The sequence below is a fragment of the Alosa alosa genome, chromosome 9, assembly GCF_017589495.1.
Source record: "Alosa alosa isolate M-15738 ecotype Scorff River chromosome 9, AALO_Geno_1.1, whole genome shotgun sequence".
NCBI classification, from domain to species: domain Eukaryota; kingdom Metazoa; phylum Chordata; class Actinopteri; order Clupeiformes; family Clupeidae; genus Alosa; species Alosa alosa.
Window position 1 is genome coordinate 3,268,777 of NC_063197.1, and position 18,602 is coordinate 3,287,378.

An 18,602-nucleotide genomic window follows, 5' to 3' on the forward strand; every position below is an offset into this window, starting at 1 on the left:
CAGCAAGCTCATAGCTCTACGTGCATTTCATGTGTGTGTAGGGCAGACTGTCCTGAATCGGGCAATATAATTGCCATGTTGTAGGGTTACTCTGAGGCTGAGCAATTTACAGAAATATGTGGTGTGTGATTTACGGAAATAAATGACATTTTTTATTTAGTGATGAAAAAGGACCTTTCTGCGCTCCATATCTGTGACACGAACTGATCTGACCTGACTTGACCCGAGGTTGCGTGTTAGCCTGCGTGCCTGCATGCACTCATAATGATTCTCAACTTTTTACTGCATTGCCATGAACAAAGTAAAGGCAAAAAAGATGTTTCTTTGTTGAACAAATTGGGATGCAATGTGAGCCTTGAATTGGATGCCATGCAGGAATTTGCTAGGATCTCAAAACCGGATTATGAACATGCTTTGCCATAGAGAAACACACGATAGCGTTGGATTATAAACATGCTTTGCCACAAGAACAGACAAAAACGTGGGGTAAGTCCAGCTATATGAAGTTATTATTTTGCTGTCACTTCGTCTGTTTTATAACCCAGAAGGATGTACTTGGGATCAAATGATAGCTCTGAGTCTCCTCTTTCATCTGATATGCTTGCCATAGCGATCACTGGTTCGCGAGTAATTCAAATGAGAGTAATGGGTGTGCAGGTGAACGCAAAGAAGTATAGACTGTTAATATGATGCAATTTGATTTAATTTCATGATTTTTTTTTTATTTTCATACTTGGTCATACAAGTGTGTAGTCTCTTTGGAAAGCCCCACGTCTGCTCTGTCATGCAATAAAGGTTTCATCTCGCTGCGATGAACAGTTCCGGAGCAATGTAACAGAGCGGGTGTGTTTTTGACGCACTTGTCAATCGGGTTTTAATGGCCCAGCCAAGCTGCACAAGGACCATCGGCCATTGGAATGAACTTTCAAGTTGAGGATCTAAAGAGAAATTTTATGACTTGTAATAAAACGTGTATAGCAGATTTTGGTGTGTTAGACTTAATGGAATTTCCAGTGGTCCTTGCTTGCATAATTTCTAGTAATCATTGTTATGCTGATCATATAATCCTACATTATCTTATCTTATCTGAAGTGGAGACTTGTTTTCAATGCCAACATGGAGGGGAGCAAGTAATCCACAAGGTCTTGTACCACTTCACAAAATCTTTGCATTACCCTTAATGGGGCTGTCACTGATCAGATGTAGTAGAGTAACTCTGCAACTGAGACTGGGTAGATACATATCTCATAAACAAAGCGTGCTGCTGCAGAGTAAATCACATTATCTTGCCTCTGACCAGAGCAGATCCCCAGACCATCAGGATGCAAAGTCGTTACCATGGAGACTGACCCCCACTACATCCCAGGTTGTCTTTGCTCCCCAAGGTGGGAAAGCAGCGTGGGTTGAAGGTGAAGTGAATGGAAATGTTCCAGTTGTCATCACTGCATTTTAGCAATATCAGTTTTATTAGAAACAGCTGGCACTTTCTTTTGAATAAGCTATGCTTTTGCTTTTGAGGCCTAAACTGTAAACTACAGACTATGTAAGAGTGGCTCAACCCCTTGACATGGATAAAAAGTTCAGCTGAAGTTCAAATTCATTAGATTGACCTAGGGGGAAAGAGATGCTTCTCACATCGTATTTAAACGTGAAGCGCATGTAGTCTGGACTGAGACTCATGTCAAGATTTCTCCAGCAATCAATACTCAGTACTGTGAAGTATAGGCTACTACTGAAGGCAGTTGTTGCGTAATTTCATTGCTGTCCTCGGGGCGGTGCGCTTCTCCTCAGTAGCTCAGTAGGCTACATGCTTGGTTTTAGCTGCTGCGCACCAGTCAAGCGAAGTTGTAGACCATGTTTTGGTCATAATCTCCAGTGACTGGTCCAGTTATCCTACATCTCGATTAAATTTGGTGCAGGATACTTTCGGACAGACGCATCTACAGGCTTTAAAAATAAGCCATCTGATCGTGCATTTGTTTTTACACTAATTGGTTTAAACGGCAAATGCTGAAAAGTCTTCGCATTTTTGTGTTTAAAATGGCTTTTAAAAGGGCTTGCCCGATGAACGCAAACAGCCTGTAGGCTTCACGTTTTCTTTTGGGCTCTTACGCACAGTTAACACGGTCACTTCATGTTCAATTCAGTCACCACTGCATCTGGGCAGCGGAGTGTTTGGTCCCAGTGGTTTCACCAGAGCATGCAAAAGATCTGATAGTTTTATATTTTTGAGTTTTCGTCAAAAAGTAATTACGGTGAATAGTGTTGGTCTTTCGGCGGTGAAAGAGCTACGGTACGTGCCGTCTGGGTCGCCTCTGTGGGTGTATACCATGACCTTTATTGAACATACTATCCATCACTGAGACTGTTGCGGTCCTCTTCGGGGACGTTTGGCGGAATCGACGGATGCGTACGGAGCCGCAATCTGCCCTGGTCCCTCTTCGCTTTTCTGTGGAAGGCAGACATTCATCTTTGTAGCCACTGAACTTCACTTAAACGCTAGGGAATATCTGAAGTTGAAGAAATTAAAAATGTAATACCCTTCATATTGTCCTGACGAGTAAGTTTTTTTCCCTCCACGCGGGATGTGGAAACAATCGGGCGAAAAGGAGCGATCTCTGTGAAGGGTTTGAATGAGCTGACAGCGTTGGTTTCGGTGCGCCCAAACATTGCTCTGTTTCGTGAAGTAGACTAGACATTTGACAAAGGTATGTATGTTACGTTATAGGCTTATATTTGCTTTTTCTATTGTTCTGTACGACCCATATGTTCGCTGATTACCATGTCTATTTGTTTTCCTGTTTGTTGCTGACAGAGGGGGTTGCATTGGACAAGATAGGCTTTAACAGTAGCCTAGGCTAAATGATTATACCTACCGAGGAATTGGAATCATAGCTATAGAAAAACTGAGGCGGCGTGATGGGGAGATTTTCAACTCAATTAAGGCCTAGGCTATACCTGAACGTGTGGTAAATTACTTGCTTGTTTATTTTCTTACAAATAGGAGCATACAAAGAGACATTCATTATTGGTTTGTCTGGTAGCCTATACTTTTTTTCATATACGTCTGTCCAACAGCTTTGATGCGTGGCTATAGGCTACATTCCAAATCCCAGTGGAAATCCTTGTTGGTCTGCATGCTGTTGTGGTGAGCATTGTCCTTACACGTTTGGTAATGAGGACTGCTGCATTCGGCTTTCTTCACCGTATTCCCTTCCTCAGTGATGATTATGTTAAGTAATTCTGCTACGTTTGCTATACGGTGTTAAGTCACAGGTGTGCGAGTCAGTGTGTAGCCTATTTCTATGAAGCCATTCCACATCTGTCTGCTGCTGGGTTCTGTAGCATTTTGGCCTATTCAGCAATTGGCAGATGTAGCATAATAGGATATTATATTGAAAATGGATTGACCTAGGCCTAGCCTTCTATGCAGAATTATCTGGCAATAATTTAGAGAAACCACCCAAGGGGCTTTAAAACATGTCATGTAAACATGGAATGTATTCGTACTATGAGGTTCTTTGTGGTTAAAGCAGGGGTTTGCCATTACACAGGAGAACACCAAAGTGTGCACCAAGGGATTCACTCTCAATCTGGCTTCCTTTTGATGTGGGGGAAAAAGCGGAGACTTTCTGTTCTTTGGAGGGACATGCTTTTTAATGATATTGAGTCAGTTCTGAAATCTCTCTTACCGTATTAAAAATACATATAGCACTTCAGGGAAGAGAACAGCTGTTTCACTGGGATGCTGTTGAGCAGCAAAGCATGTGTTTTTGTGCATCACAAGGACTTACCCATAGGCTGTTACTACAGGTCATATACTATCTACTGTATATGACTATGGATATACCATGACCCCAATCTAGAATCTTGATGTTAATAATGCTTATGGAACGTTGATGTTTTCATTGACCACTTTCTTGGTGACCAAAATGATAATAGCGTTTAATTTTGAAGAAATTCTGCTCCAGAGGCCCTTTTACTTTTCAAGTCTTTCAGATGTCTGGTTGTTTGTCCATTTAAGTTTTCAAAACTTAGAAAAACTAAGATTTGTTTCTTTTCAGAGATTATCTGAGTATGCTTCAGAGACACTCTGGCGTAATTACTTAGAGTGGGTGTGTTCAATTGCCAAAAAAGGAAAAACAGCGTGCACATGCGTGAGTCACTGGCTGATGAGTTCAACTAATGAGCAAATGAGTATTGTTGAATGTACCAATTTGATCATCCTCGTTCAGGATGTAGACACAGTCCATAACCTGGATGAATTCTGTTCTGCTTCCTCCCAGAGAGTTACATAAAGTCTTCCTCTTCTTTTTTTATCCTTCTTCTGCTAATGTCTCTGAGCAGTGTGTGGCTCTGCGACAGCAGGGTATGTATCCTCAGGAAGAACATGCAGAGATGAGTGCTTTCTGAAGGGAAAGGGGTGGTGGAAGGGAGAAAATCTCAGTGTGAATACCTGCTGAAATTGCCCAGTGATGGAAAAATATTGTTGCAGGAATGACATTTGAATTATTAAGAGACCAGGATTTAAAAGTTGCAGGCACCTCACTGTGATCTGAAGTGCAAAGTTAGAGACTGCTCCATGGCCAGATTAATGTGACCTAACAGGTGAAGCCTGACGATCCATGGGCTTTGTCTGAAGGAGCACCGACTACCTTTTCCCCCATCAAGGGGTTGGCTAGTGAATCATATTGTTGAAGAAATCGGGACAGTAGTCTTTCATCTCCTCGCCACTTTCTGGCCATAAGCTAACAGAAATACAACATCTTACGGAAATATTTCAAAGTGAGATGTAATGAAACATCAAATTAAGCTTGTTATGAAATGTCATAGATAAGTGTGTGTGTGTGTGTGTGTGTGTGTGTGTGTGTGTGTGTGTGTGTGTGTGTGTGTGTGTGTGTGTGTGTGTGTGTGTATGTGTGTGTGTGCGTGTGTGTGTGTATGTGTGTGTGTGTGTGCGTGTATGTGTGTGTGTGTGTGTGTGTGTGTGTGCGTGTATGTGTGTGTGTGTGTGTGTGCGTGTATGTGTGTGTGTGTGTGTGTGTGCGTGTATGTGTGTGTGTGTGTGCGTGTATGTGTGTGTGTGTGTGTGTGTGTGTGTGTGCGTGTATGTGTGTGTGTGTGTGTGTGTGTGCGTGTATGTGTGTGTGTGTGTGCGTGTATGTGTGTGTGTGTGTGCGTGTATGTGTGTGTGTGTGTGTGTGTGCGTGTATGTGTGTGTGTGTGTGTGTGTGTGTGTGTGTGCGTGTATGTGTGTGTGTGTGTGTGTGTGTGCGTGTATGTGTGTGTGTGTGTGCGTGTATGTGTGTGTGTGTGTGCGTGTATGTGTGTGTGTGTGTGCGTGTATGTGTGTGTGTGTGTGCGTGTATGTGTGTGTGTGTGTGTGTGTGTGCGTGTATGTGTGTGTGTGTGTGCGTGTATGTGTGTGTGTGTGGTGTGAAAAACCTAACCTAGCCCTAAAAAGCTTTCTAGCTGCACATCTTCTGTGTCATCAGTCAACAGAATGGGGTATCCTCTGACTTTTTGGTGTTGTGTTCAAGTGTTCCATCGGTTTGATTTGGCAGCATAACAGATGGTTTGAAGAAGAAATGGTTTGAACTCAACAAGATGTGGCTGCCAACTGTGGGATATATTCAGCTGTAGAATTGGGATTAAGGACTTCTCTTCTAGGAGAGACAATGAAATTAAATTGAGGTGCTATATGAAAGTACATTAGTGTATCATCAGTATATTGTTAACTTCTACTTATTTCTACTTATTTAGTTCCTCATCCCCTATGACACCCTAAAGTTTAAGGTTTTAGGCTTTCTTGGATTCATGCCTTCCATTTGAGAAGGTGAGGTTTCACTACAGCAGGACATTGCTTCTCATATTGCAGGTTACATAATTATGTATCAGAAAAAAGTAAATGGTTCCATAATGTTTTTGATATGAAAACTGATTTCCTGAAATAGTCTGTAGAGTCAAACATTAGGAGTGCTGTGTGCAAGTCTCCAAAACAGGATTTACAGACTTACACACCCTTTTCACTTAGTGGCATTTGAGTGGCATACAGAGTAGAAACGTTCTTAATTTGGGTCGTGTCTCCTTCATGGAGTTTGAGATGAAAAACATACATATAAATAATGGATGAACATTTCCCAAATGTAAAGACAGCTGTTACCCCTAACAGCATTAAACTAATTACATTAGTCCTGTGACTGTGAGTCCCATTGTGAATGGGATCTCATTTATTCTCATTCTCTTTTGAGTCAGTGTGCTTCATTGCTTCATATACATCTCTTACAATCAGTTGTATCCATAGCTGTGTACAGGAAGAGGTATTTGAGACCATGTGGATAAGTAGATTGGTAGTTTAGCAGTAGTGCCCAATTTTTATATATAGGACAATAACGATTAATAATACCTTAATACCTTCACCTTTAGTCAATGTCTACCAATCTGTCAGCCACACTTACAGTTTTTGTATGTTTGTGGCCAATATTTTGAGGAGTATATGCCAAGGTGAAAAGGCATGCAGAAATACAGGCTAGTTAAAGAAACAATTACTGACCCCTCAGCCCTGTATAGCAATGTCAGACAGTGAAGGCAAATTCATGCCATCTGATCCTGATGTGGATCTTGATGATCAGGTACTGAAATATGATGACCCTGCCTTGGTTTTTATAAATCACATGCAGCTTGAAGTAAAGCAGACCACCTATCGTGTTGAGGGTACACAATATTAAACAAAGGAACTGATAATGAATTATTTGGAGAGACAGATTATATCAAACCTCAGACAAATGAAGGACAGAGAGATACATGAAACAGAGAGAAAGATTCAGAGAGAAAGAAAGACCGAACTTGAGAGGGTGGAAGACAGTCGCTCTTTGCTCAAGCACATTGTCATTTCAGACCACAGACGGCCCTCTCCCCAGGGGCTGGTGCGTGTCCTGTTTAGGAGATTAATGTAGTGGCCTCCTCCCTGCTTTCCTATGGGATGCCATTTAGAAAAGCTTTCTATGACTGCCACTGTATAGTCCTCCATATATACCAGGCCATAAACCCTGTTTAGAACATCCTGTCCCCTTAAAGTATACAAACTCAGTTTGGCTCTGATGGACACTAACTCTGAACAGTAGCCTAACATGTCAGGTGAGATGCTATAATAACCAGTTTGAAGTTTGGAAAAAAAGGTGGACTTAGAGCTTTTAAATGTTTTTTTTTTTAAATAATTTTGAATGAATTGTTATGGATCCACTCAACACTGAACGCTGTGGCACAAGTGGGTTCAGGTACCCACAGGGACCCAGGTAATTTCCCGATCCTGCCCCATCTGTCTCTCTTCCACTTGATTCCTGTCACTCTCTTCACTGTCCTATCTCAATAAAATGGCAAAAAGCCTGAAAATATACATAAATCTACACAAAGCCTGAGGAAGCAGCCATGGGTCTTCAGATGCCTGGTATGTACTGACACGGACAGGCTAGCACTCTGCTTCCCTGCTTATGCAGGGATTACATTGTAGTGAAATGAGGACAGCCCTTCATCAGACCTTGATATTTGCCAGTGAAGAAAGTAAAGCATTATTTTTAGAATTACTAGTGCTTTAATGTGACACAAATGTTTAATGTGGCATTGTGTCAATTCCAAGTAAAAATGTTAATGGGTGTCCTTTGGATCATTTTAATTTTCCTTCACAACATGGCGATCCTCCTTTGTCTCTTTATACCGTTGCTACATTTCAGTAGTTTTATTACCACCATTAAAATCTGCGTGGACTTGAGTTTGCAGAGGAAATGCAAACTGCAGATCCAACAAGCCTGGATGCCATGCAAACACAGAGGCAGAGCTGGGGCTAAGAGGAAAAAAAAGACAGGAGGAGTGGAAGCAGGGCCACATGCTGTGACAGGCCCTTGGCCTCCTGATATTATAAGGAAACTGGGATCCATCCCACCTATCGATCTGCAGATCTCCAGTACACAAAAGCATACAGTGTGTGTGCACATAGCAGGGCACATAGGCATGTCCTCTCACTCTCACAAGCTCTCACACTGATAGAAATGACATTTTTTCTATTTGACAGGATGCATGTTACAGTAATACAGGATTATAGATCACCATTATCAATGTTAGATAAAACATTTTGCTTTTGAAACAATTTTCAATTGTACAAACAGACAAACAGGACATGACACACCACACACACACACACACACACACACACACACACACACACACACACACACACACACATAAACAAGTAGGATATACTTTGGAGATTTACTTATCAGGCTTTCAGTAGAAAGAGGGGCACCGTCCAAGAAATGCACTCTGCGTAGTTTTAAAAATTCATCCCTATCTTTGGGGGGTTGGCGCTGACCTTTCCACCACTTTGATTCACTCCGCATTATCTCTCCGATGAGTTAAGCCCAGTCTGTTCTGCAGCCTGGCAAGAGAGAAGAAGATGCGCACTCAGTTTTGTATTAACCCTCAAATTAAACAGCATGTCTATTCTCCCTGCAGCCACGTATCTTGTGGATATCCTTTTCAGATTAATTTGTGGCAGAGTGATTCAGCTAAAATACTGTTATACTGTATATGTATTTGTTAAGGTAACAGAAGGTATGGACAGTTCATTTGGTAATTCTACAGTTTAGGAACACTGAAAAAGTGTTCAGTCTTATCTGTGATTTTGGTAGAAATGCAAAAGGATTTAAACTAAACTGCACAGTTCTGTATTGTAGCTAATCTAGCACTGGCAGTGGGAAGAGGCTAATCCAGCATGCTATTCAGATAGTGTGAGTGAGTTAGGTCTCAGAAGGGCCATCAGCTCTTCCAGAACGCATTATGGGAATGTGCCAAGCCACAACAATAGCATAGAGACATCAGCAATCACAGTGCAGTGCATCCATATGTCCATATTATCTACAGCTGGCATGTTTTCCCATGATGCAGTTATATACTGTGTATCCATATGCACTCATATCATAGCAGATGTGTTTTACTCGTATGACCTACAAAATACAGAAGAATGGATCCGTTTTTAACTGCATTCTTTACTGTGGCTGGTGCCATTCAGTATCGGCTTGTTTGTGAATCTCTTTTGTTTATAAGTTATGTCAATTTGTTTTTGGAATTTACACACACACACACACATTACTCATACAGACAGACATGTTGAGCAAGCCCTCAAGAAAGACCAGCAAAATAAATGTGATTAGCAATTACGCTATTGCAGGTGGATGAACTGTGTGTGTGCGTGCATGTGCGTGTGTGTATATGCTTGACAAAAGTTTTTTTTTACAAAATGTGTTTTTTTATGTAGATTTATTATAGTTCCTTCTCCTTGCTGAGACATTTTGCACTGAGATTAAGTGTTAGAGTGACATGAGGGAGCACACTCTTTTAATACCAAGAACACTGTCTATACAGGCATTCATTGTCTACTACACTGATGTTTCTGGACATATGCTGTAACTCAGAATGCATAATGAGCAACCAGTGTTCCCCAACATCATACACTTACACATTTCGTCCAGACTGTTTCATGCATTTTTGCTTGTTCTTGGGCCTATAAATTGTGAACAAATGCATAAAACAAGTTAGATAGATAGATAGATAGATACTTTATTGATCCCTAGGGGAAATTCAAGGTCACAGTAGCATACAGACAACATACACACACACATTCACTAACAGCAGAAAAAGTAATTAAAAGTATATAATATAAAAAAACACAACTAAGCAAGACTGTAGAAGATAAAGAATATACTAAATATACTAAAATACAAATTATACTAAATAAAACTTAATCTAAATCAATTCTAAAAAACAGTATCCACATAGTGGGTGATTAATCAATCAGGTGCGCTTGCAATGACTGAAGCAGGCACTGAGCCTGTGGTCCTCTGTCCATAAGGTAAGGTAAGGTGCTCTTTGTGAATGAGTGTCATGGTGATGGTGCAAATGAGTAAGTCAAACAGTGCAACAGTGCAAGAATAAAGTCTATATATCTATATATATATAAATAACTATATTAAGAAAGGTATAAGTGTGGTCACAGTTCGGCTGTGGCATGGAGGGAGGGGTTGTGCATATGTGCTAATATGTTTCATTATGCAGAGGACACAGTGATGAATATTTAGTTATTTTAGGACAAAACAACAAAAAGCACTGACTGAATCATTAAGCGATAATCTCATGTTATTCTCTGCCACATATTTCTGGCAAAATATTCTACATGTTTGTCTTCATAATTATGCATTTTTTGATCTATAGCCCCATCTTGTGGATGCTACATGTCTCTCTACTGGATAGCTTGGATCAGCTCCATGCAAAACATGAAACAATTCGATTTTATGCTATTTTTGAATCTGTGCCCCAAGGCTCCCAATCTGTTTGGCTAAATATGTTTCATGAGAGAAGCATTGTCTCTTTTCTAATGGCGGAAATTTGTGTCAGAATAATTATTACCTTTCTGAGGCTTTTCCTCATCCTTTTTCAGAGGACTATGTGATTTTGTAATCTGTAAAAAAAAATGTTGCTCCTGTTTCATTTGTTATTGCAACACAGTGAAATATCCATGTAGTGTGGACAATACTATTTACTCTAATGGTTTTCTTTTAAAGGAGGCCATTGATATTGCAATATGAATATTACAATTTGATTTCATTTATCTTCAGAGTTTGATGGAGATCTGGTCGGATGACAGCTGGAACTGTTGTCATAACTGGAGGAATTCTCGCAACGGTGATACTCTTGTGTATCATTGTCGTGCTCTGCTACTGTCGTCTCCAGGTGAGGGATGCTTGCCTGCCTGTTGATTGCTGACGGACATTGTAGGAATCTGATGTGTCACTGTTGTTGCACTGCTTGAGAATAAAAAGCAAACATGTAAAAGAGCTATTGGTAAATATTTCTGAGACAACCGCTATGTAGGCTTCAATGGCTATATCGCTGTAAGAAATGATTTACTGTATGTGACATTTAATATACAGTATGAATGAATGTATTTTGTTATGTTACAATACATTCCACTAACCTCTTCCCCTTCTCAGGTGTCATGTCCTTCCGTCCCCAAAACCATTGTCCTTTTCATCTTCATCTCATTTCTCGCCTGCTCTCTCTTACTAACTCCCACCTGAACCTCACCTGAGTACTAATCTTGTCTCGTTTGATTTTCTGCTTTCTGTCCTCTGTCCCCTACACCCACTTGTCCTCTTTCTCCCTCTGTTAGTATTACTGCTGTAAAAAGAATGAGTCCGAAGGTGATGCTGCCTCAGTCACCCCATCACAACATGCTTGCAATGAGTGCAGTGCTCCCGGGCTGGATGGAAGTGCCACCTCCCCTCTGTCTCTGTCCCCAGAGCCGGCACCCTCACGCAGCTACTGCCCCTCCTGCTCCCCCTACCGCTCACCTTTCTATGTCCGCTCCACAGAGGAGACGCACAACGGCGGCGAGCGCATCACCTACATGCCCACCCACTTTGAAAATCCCTCACTGTCGCTGCCGCTTCCCAAGATGCATGGTGCCCCGCTGAGCTCTCGCAACGCATCGGACTTCTATACTAACAGGCGGCCAATCAGCACCGACGTCTGATTCCACGGTCCAGTCCTGGAGTGGTCCACCATGCCCTGCTGTGATTGGCCCATGTTCACCCCTCTGCAGACCTAACCTGACATCTCAGGGAAAACAGAGGACAGGGACTGAAATAGATGAAGGGGGATATATATGAGAAGCCTGTAGCCACTGTGATACCCACACTCTTTTTCACTGGATCCAAATGCTACTACTTATAATACATAAACTCAGATAATCTGTTCTCTATGTTTCATTTCATAGTCCTTGTTGATGATAAACATTTGGGATCCTGCAGATAACGCCAGCCTACATACAGTACAGGTTACATCCACTTCAGCTGCAGGGCCATTGGCCCTACGGAGTGTCTTAGGGTTGTAAATCAGCAGGCATTTCCTCTGTGGGCAGGTGTGGGCCTCCTACTCGGTTTTGAGGGCTATCTCTGTAACGGTTTCACCTGTACCCACTAGTTTGTTTTTTCCCCTCCATTTCAAACAGCCACTAAATAAATCAATGTCGTGTGTAATCAGTAAAACAACGTAAATGAAAAAAAAAAGTATTTTTTACACACTGAAGAATGAGAAGAATGAGAACAATCAACATTTGTTTTAGTCTTCAAAGACTAGAGTGTAACTAAAAATATTTTCAGAGCTTTCTCTATGCAAGTTTGATGTTTTACTCAAAACAAGAAAAGAAAGAGAAGCCAAACAATGCCGCCGTCAGTCTGGCAGTTTATTTTCTCCATGTAAGTTAGTAATGCACATATTACACAAGCAAAAAGCTGTAGAGAGACGTACAGAATTGTACTGTATTGTACTGAATGAGTTGTCTAGGTCTAATTGGCCTATGTGTTTTTGAAGTGGAGAGTCATATCAGCAGCATCCACTTTTGGGGAGCCACTTCACTCCCCAGGAGTGGCCAGTCTGTCCCTGCACCTCCAGCTGGATTTGATACTTTTCAAGTAGGAAGAGTTAATGCTGATAAAGGAATGATATATATTATCTGTGTTTATATTTGCCAAGGTTATTGCAAAACTGTGGATGTGTATTTACTATGAAATGCATTGAATGATTTCTATGTCTTTGTCAATTTACTTGGCTGACCTTTGATCCAGCCATAATATATTTTGCAGTGGACCTCAGAGGAACTGAGAAAGGATTGACAGCAGTGTGAACATAGCTCTTTGTTGTTTAATATGTTAAAATGTAATGTCTGAACACCACATCTTGGTACTTATTTAAACTTGTGATGCACTTGAAATACATTTATTGATTTTTTTGTTGATAACACATCTTTGCTAATGATTTTATGACATCCTGAAGTAATACACATATTAAACAATATTGCTTGCCAGCTATAGAGGAATATTTTCCTGTAATGTCTTTCTAGTTTAAACTGTGAGTGATTTTAAAAGATGAATTGATTGAAACAGCAAGGCAAAAAATAAAACAAACTTATTACATTTTCTGTTGCAATCTCATTAATCAAAATGTCACCTTCTGAGAAACACTTAATTCACTGCCAAGAATGAACAAGAATCAGGGGCGCCTGCAGGAATTAATGCTATGGTGCGCACACCCATCCCCGCCAAAAAAATAATTCACTCGTGAACAATATTTGTCCGTTTTAGGTCCGTGCATTGGTCAGTCAGCAAAAAAATAGCCTACATAGCATAACAACATCCACATGCAATAATACAACGACAACGTCTACAATGACCTATTCATTTGGACAACTTGATACAGCCCTATACAAGCTAAAGTTACCTTTAGTTTTGTTCTAGCGTAACGTGATGTCTGGCTTTAGTGCAGTCTAACGTTCTGACAAGCACACCAATTGCCTACCTTGTTCTTGTCCATCTGGAATAACTCCTAGCGTTGCTGCCTCCATCCTTTCTGTTTTCGTTGTTTAAAACTTGTGATATCCATATAGCCTGATGGCATGCAGCTAATGGGATACTGTACATAGATGGGAAGGTATGGTAGGCCAATTTGGTGTGAATACACACACACACAAGGGAAATTTTCTCTCGCTGTTAAATAGCCTGATGGTACGCACAGTGCGTACGGACGTAGCCTACACCTGCAGGCGCGCCTGACAAGAATGACACCAGAATATAACTAAAAGTGGTCCAGTAGTTCTTAGACTGTTATAACACAAGATAATTGTCTTGTTTAACAGTGTAGGCCTAGGATACCTTCATGAAAAGCCCTGTCATCCTAGGCTACTCACTATAAGTCTATAGGTTAGGCCTACATCAAAAGTATCAGTGTCTAACCGGCACAAACATACTTATACTCACATATGTACACTCATACTGGGTCCTGCAAGTTATCATATAATTCTACCCTCAAAATCAGTTCATCCAATTATCTTTGCAAAGCAGTCAGAATGAAGTGAAGGCGACAGAGGGTGACGTCACTACCTGCTGTAACGCAGGGCACGCTGAGGTTGCGGATGGAGGATGTGTCGGTGGCGCGCCTGCCAACAGTTCTCAGCTGACAGCTAGTCAACTCTGCGCCCAAACTCCGAGCAAGTAAGTTGTTTTTTTATCTGTCAGTGCATAAAACTAAACTAATTGCCGACAATTTCTGTAGAGGAAATCACTTGCTCTTGTCTTATTTTGCATTACATGTGTTTATCACCAGTGTTACCTTACGGTTTTGTTATAAGGAAAAATTTTTTTTTCATTTTGAGTTGCAGTAACGTTAACGTTAGCTAACTGGCTCTATGGCTAACGTGCTTAGCGACTTCGCCAATAATTTTGGCTGTAGTCAGCTAGCTCTGCTAATGTAGCTAAGTAGCGTGAACGTTGCAAGCTAACACATTAATGTTACTTCCTGTCAGAAACGGACGCCTGACTGACAGCAGTTTACTTGACAGTTCTTACTTAACGTTGTACGGTTAAATTTACGTGCTGTCCTGTCACTGTCCAAGGTGTCAGGAGCCAACGAAAGTTTTTGTTGTTATATTAAGTGCTTGGTGGTGAGATTGCTGTCCTACAAGCTGTTGAGTAAGCTAGCTAGTTAGCTAACCAGCTCTCCGTCCAGGTGGAGTATGAAAAATGTTAATCCTTATTGCAGTGGGATTTTCCTATAGATAAACATATCCCTTTACCCGTCACATTATTTACAAAGGGAAGATGTAAAGTGGGCTTGTCAGCTAAGTTATTGGTGTGATATTGGCTACAACCTGCGAAGAGAAATGGTTAGCTTAACGTTAGCTAAACAGTTTGTTGTTAGATGACCAGGTAGCCAAAGAGTCAACGATGACGCGTTGTTTTAGCGATAACATGAATCTTTAAATGCCAGGTGTTACGGAGTTGAACCTTTTCAGATCCATGACACCCCTGTAAAATCGCTTCTTTGCCCTTAGGTACCCAGATAGCGAGCTAACCTGCTAACGTTGAATGTTGTGATTCTATCTGGGACCGTATGACCACAGTGTGTTATAAAGTTTTGAGTGTTGACACACCTTCATATTCTTTGTGTTGAGTGCATATCGGTTTAGTATTTACACTGTTGTCTAACCAGCCAGCCAAATTAACTGTCAAAGCCACAGTGACGGTATGTGATGAACGTCCATTAGACATATCTTGTCAGACTAGTCTCTTTAACATTTTGGACGCCCTTTTATCACGTGCTTTACTAACAGTGCAGTGCAGAATAATAATATCTGTGTCTAGTTAGTCAGACAAGTATCGCAGTCTAAGCCTACATTATTACACGTCCTGTTGAGACTAGTATGTTGACATTATATTTAATTAAAGGTGCAGCAGGGATTGCGCAAGAAGCGTTTGTTTGTGTTTATGTTTATATTTCAATTTATTAGCAGAGGCTTTTGTGCAAAACACATGATATTTTAACCAAGGACCAAACGAAACATGCCAGAGAGGTAGCTCATCCTTACCCTCAGTATTCCCACAGAAATTCCATGCAGGGTTTCGTTTTTGGGGGACAGGATCCCCCCACTTTGTTTGTTTCCAGTTTTTGGAGCCTGGGCTGCCTACAGAAACTGTGTTTTTTGTTTTACACTGTACTCACAGAAAGGGCAGGTAGCGGTTGTGAGGAGATGATTCCTGAATGTGAACAAAAAAATAATTATGGTCTTGAAATAGCTTAAAATCCCTTACTTTACCTTTAACTTTTTGTGGTGCATGGAACAACATGTGGTTTTGTGCTGGCTGCCACTTTCATCAGCCTCCTCGAGGCAGAGCATCAGTCTCAGAGTTTGCAGACCTCTGTCTTCTTGAGCTATGAAACCAAATGCCTGACTCTTCGGGAGTCTCCATCTTTGTCTTGGTTTTCCTAGAAGCCAGAACAACTGTAGCAGTAATAATGGAGATACTTTTGCTGAAGTTGATCACAGTGCAATACATTCTCTTTGCTCTATTGGCAGGAGAGTTATGGGTACTCTAGCAGCAGGGTAGAGCTCAGTGTGTGGGTGATGTAATGAACCCTAATGCTCCCATAATTAGGCTATGTCATAGCTGTCTGGGCAGCGAAGGATGCCAGACTAACAGAGGCGGGCCCATCCCAGCCTTAGCTTTTATAAAGGTTGGATGGAGGCCTGGAGTGGTCTGGCTTGTGAGCTGAATGCAAAGAGAAGTGAAGTGAAATCTGTAGACAAAAGTGATGTCAAAAACTTGATGCAGTAGGCCACATACGTACACTTCAACACGTCCACTTGGACAGGATCATTAAAAGCAGCCCATTGTTTAAGTCCATTTTAATTCACAGTATAGCCTACCTCAGGTAATGAAAATGTTAAATTTGTGTTTTTAATTCTTTTGCTTTTGCTATGGGTTGATGGAGTCAAACGTTTGGATGCCTTTCTCTTCACAAATAGACTCTGTGTAGGCAGTATGGTTTGCAGCACACCCTTACTAAAGTTAATGGCAACAGTGTCTCCTAAGTGGAGCGTGGGTACTGTGCCGAGCAGTGTGTTTTGGTTTCATTTACCTTTGTTTACCATTGTAGAAATTTGCATATTTATTAGTGTTTTCTCCTTTTTTGCTGACCCAGTCAATAGAGGGGACCTGCTTTTCTGATAGCTTGGGTGTAAACAGGAAAATCTCACCTTTATCAAGTATATAGTGCAAATGAAACTTGAGGAGAGAGCATTAGGCTACCTTTTTCACATGGCACTCTCAACATTAGGCCTACTTCAGATTTAACTGATTAGTGTTTTTGTATTGACTAGGCTTAAATGCATTCCCATCCATTCTGAATTTTCAGTTGTTTTCTGTAGAATTGAGGAAATTAAAAAACATGTATGGCTCTCTTTTTTCTGTGTTTGTAAATTGAATTAAAAGTAATTTGATAAGGTTACTTACAAATCCCATCTTTGTTCTTGTATGTATGATGTTACTAGCACATGATCTGTCCTAAGCCAAGTGTTTGCCTGTGTGTGTGTGTGTGTGTGTGTGTGTGTGTGTGTGTGTGTGTGTGTGTGTGTGTGTGTGTGTGTGTACACATTCCATTGGTGCATCAATGATTTAACAATTAGTGTTTGTTAAAAACAATTACATGTGTTAGGGAGTAAACCCTTAAATGAGGAGAGTATAGACACATTCATCATTATCTTGGCCAGTGAGAAATGGTTAGTGTGTGGGGGGTAATTGAATAAGTGTGATTTGACCACATGATTGCAGCCGGGTACAGGAGGGGATGGAGGCTGTAGACTCTGTGCTTTGTGTATGTGTGTGTGTGTGTGTGTGTGTGTGTGTCTGTGTGTGTGAGAGAGAGAGAGCAGCTCCTTTCACCAGTTACTTCACTGAAGGGCATCTGAAGAAGCTTACTGTTTGAGAGTGCTGTTGGGTTTTGCTGTCGTGCTGTTATTGTGTTGAGGTGGCAAATGGCAACCATCATTGTTTTTTAGGCTATAGGTGGCCAGTATAGCCTGCAATATATGTTTTAAAGTAGAAATTTCATCATTCAGTGTAATGTTTTTGTCATTCGGTGTAATGCAGTTTCTTTGTTACACCACAGTGTCATCCATTACACTGAATGACAGTATCACTGTATAGATAACAATTTTGACCTTTACTTAAATTTTATATAAATGAGGGATGTTAAGTACTGACAAATGTGTTTAAACATAATAAATATGATCATTAAATGCATTATTTTGACATGAAATTACTTAATGTTGATTTTTCTAGAGGGTCTTGCAAGACCCCTGCCTAATTTGAGCACAGTAATTATTGTCAGTGTTGACTTTGTATAGTTTGAAGTCATTCATCAATGCAGGCTACACTGTAGTTGGTATATTTTAGTGGACTTTGCTTACAGCAAAGTAAGCTTTGCTTCAAAGCTTCAGAAATCAACAGAATTCAGTTCAAAATTCACTCTAGACTGTTATGATTTCAGCCAAAAATATTTGATTTTATGTCTATTTCCCCAGTTAGTTTTACCACTGTTTCTTAAGTTGTTTTTCATGATTCAGGCAGCAGGATTTCCTTTGTCCTAGATATTGAAGTTAAGTGTGATTCTTCATATTTCCCTTTTCTGTGACAGCTGAATGGGTGTGAAAGGTCCCACAAAGTGCTGTGCTTTTGCTTTTACGATTCCCATCCAACTTTGTGGAACAGTCTGAATGGTTGGCTCGGCATTTGAAGCTGGCATCATCATTTAGGATGGTGCAACACCCACCCACCCTTGAAGTGCCCAAGTGGCTAGTGGTCTGGTCAAAGTGAATTTAAGGTTGTTTGTTAAACACCCAACTTTACCGGTACTTAGCTCTTTCGCCTAATGACTATGGTCCCCTTGAATCTCTTTGTCAATGTATTGACAAGATTAACAACTGGATGTCTCAAAATTCAGTTGAACAAAGACTTGACTTGACTTGACTTGACTTGAATGTCTGCAAGCGATCAGTACCTGAGCAGTGGTGACTTACATAGCAAATCTCTATTTTCTGTTGTCATCAGGCCATCCTTAAAAATATTTTTGTTTTGCAGTAACAGCCAAAAAAATTAAAAATGGGTCGGTAGGTAGGTCAATATTTTTTTTTTTTTCAAGATTCAAAGTAAAAAAAA

The 18,602-nt window shown here is 40.7% G+C and overlaps 2 protein-coding genes across 6 annotated transcripts in view; both read left to right on the forward strand.

Annotated features, from left to right (window-relative positions):
- The first annotated feature begins 1,850 nt into the window (after nucleotides 1–1,850).
- fam163ab (family with sequence similarity 163 member Ab) lies at nucleotides 1,851–13,025 on the forward strand. Its single transcript, XM_048251473.1, has 3 exons — nucleotides 1,851–2,708; nucleotides 10,668–10,782; nucleotides 11,222–13,025. The coding sequence occupies exons 2-3, from the start codon at nucleotides 10,690–10,692 to the stop codon at nucleotides 11,582–11,584; spliced, it is 456 nt and encodes a 151-aa protein (XP_048107430.1). The 5' UTR covers nucleotides 1,851–2,708; nucleotides 10,668–10,689; the 3' UTR covers nucleotides 11,585–13,025.
- Nucleotides 13,026–13,984: 959 nt separating this feature from the next.
- rabgap1l (RAB GTPase activating protein 1-like) overlaps nucleotides 13,985–18,602 on the forward strand; it is an 88,677-nt gene continuing 84,059 nt past the window's right edge. Inside the window, exon 1 of one of the 5 annotated variants that reach the window (XM_048253239.1) lies at nucleotides 13,985–14,099. The gene's annotated coding sequence lies outside the window, so the exon portion shown is untranslated. Of the gene's footprint in view, nucleotides 14,100–14,421; nucleotides 14,614–18,402; nucleotides 18,491–18,602 lie in introns of those variants that run through there. The other 4 variants (XM_048253240.1, XM_048253241.1, XM_048253237.1 and 1 more) reach the window with 4 other exon arrangements.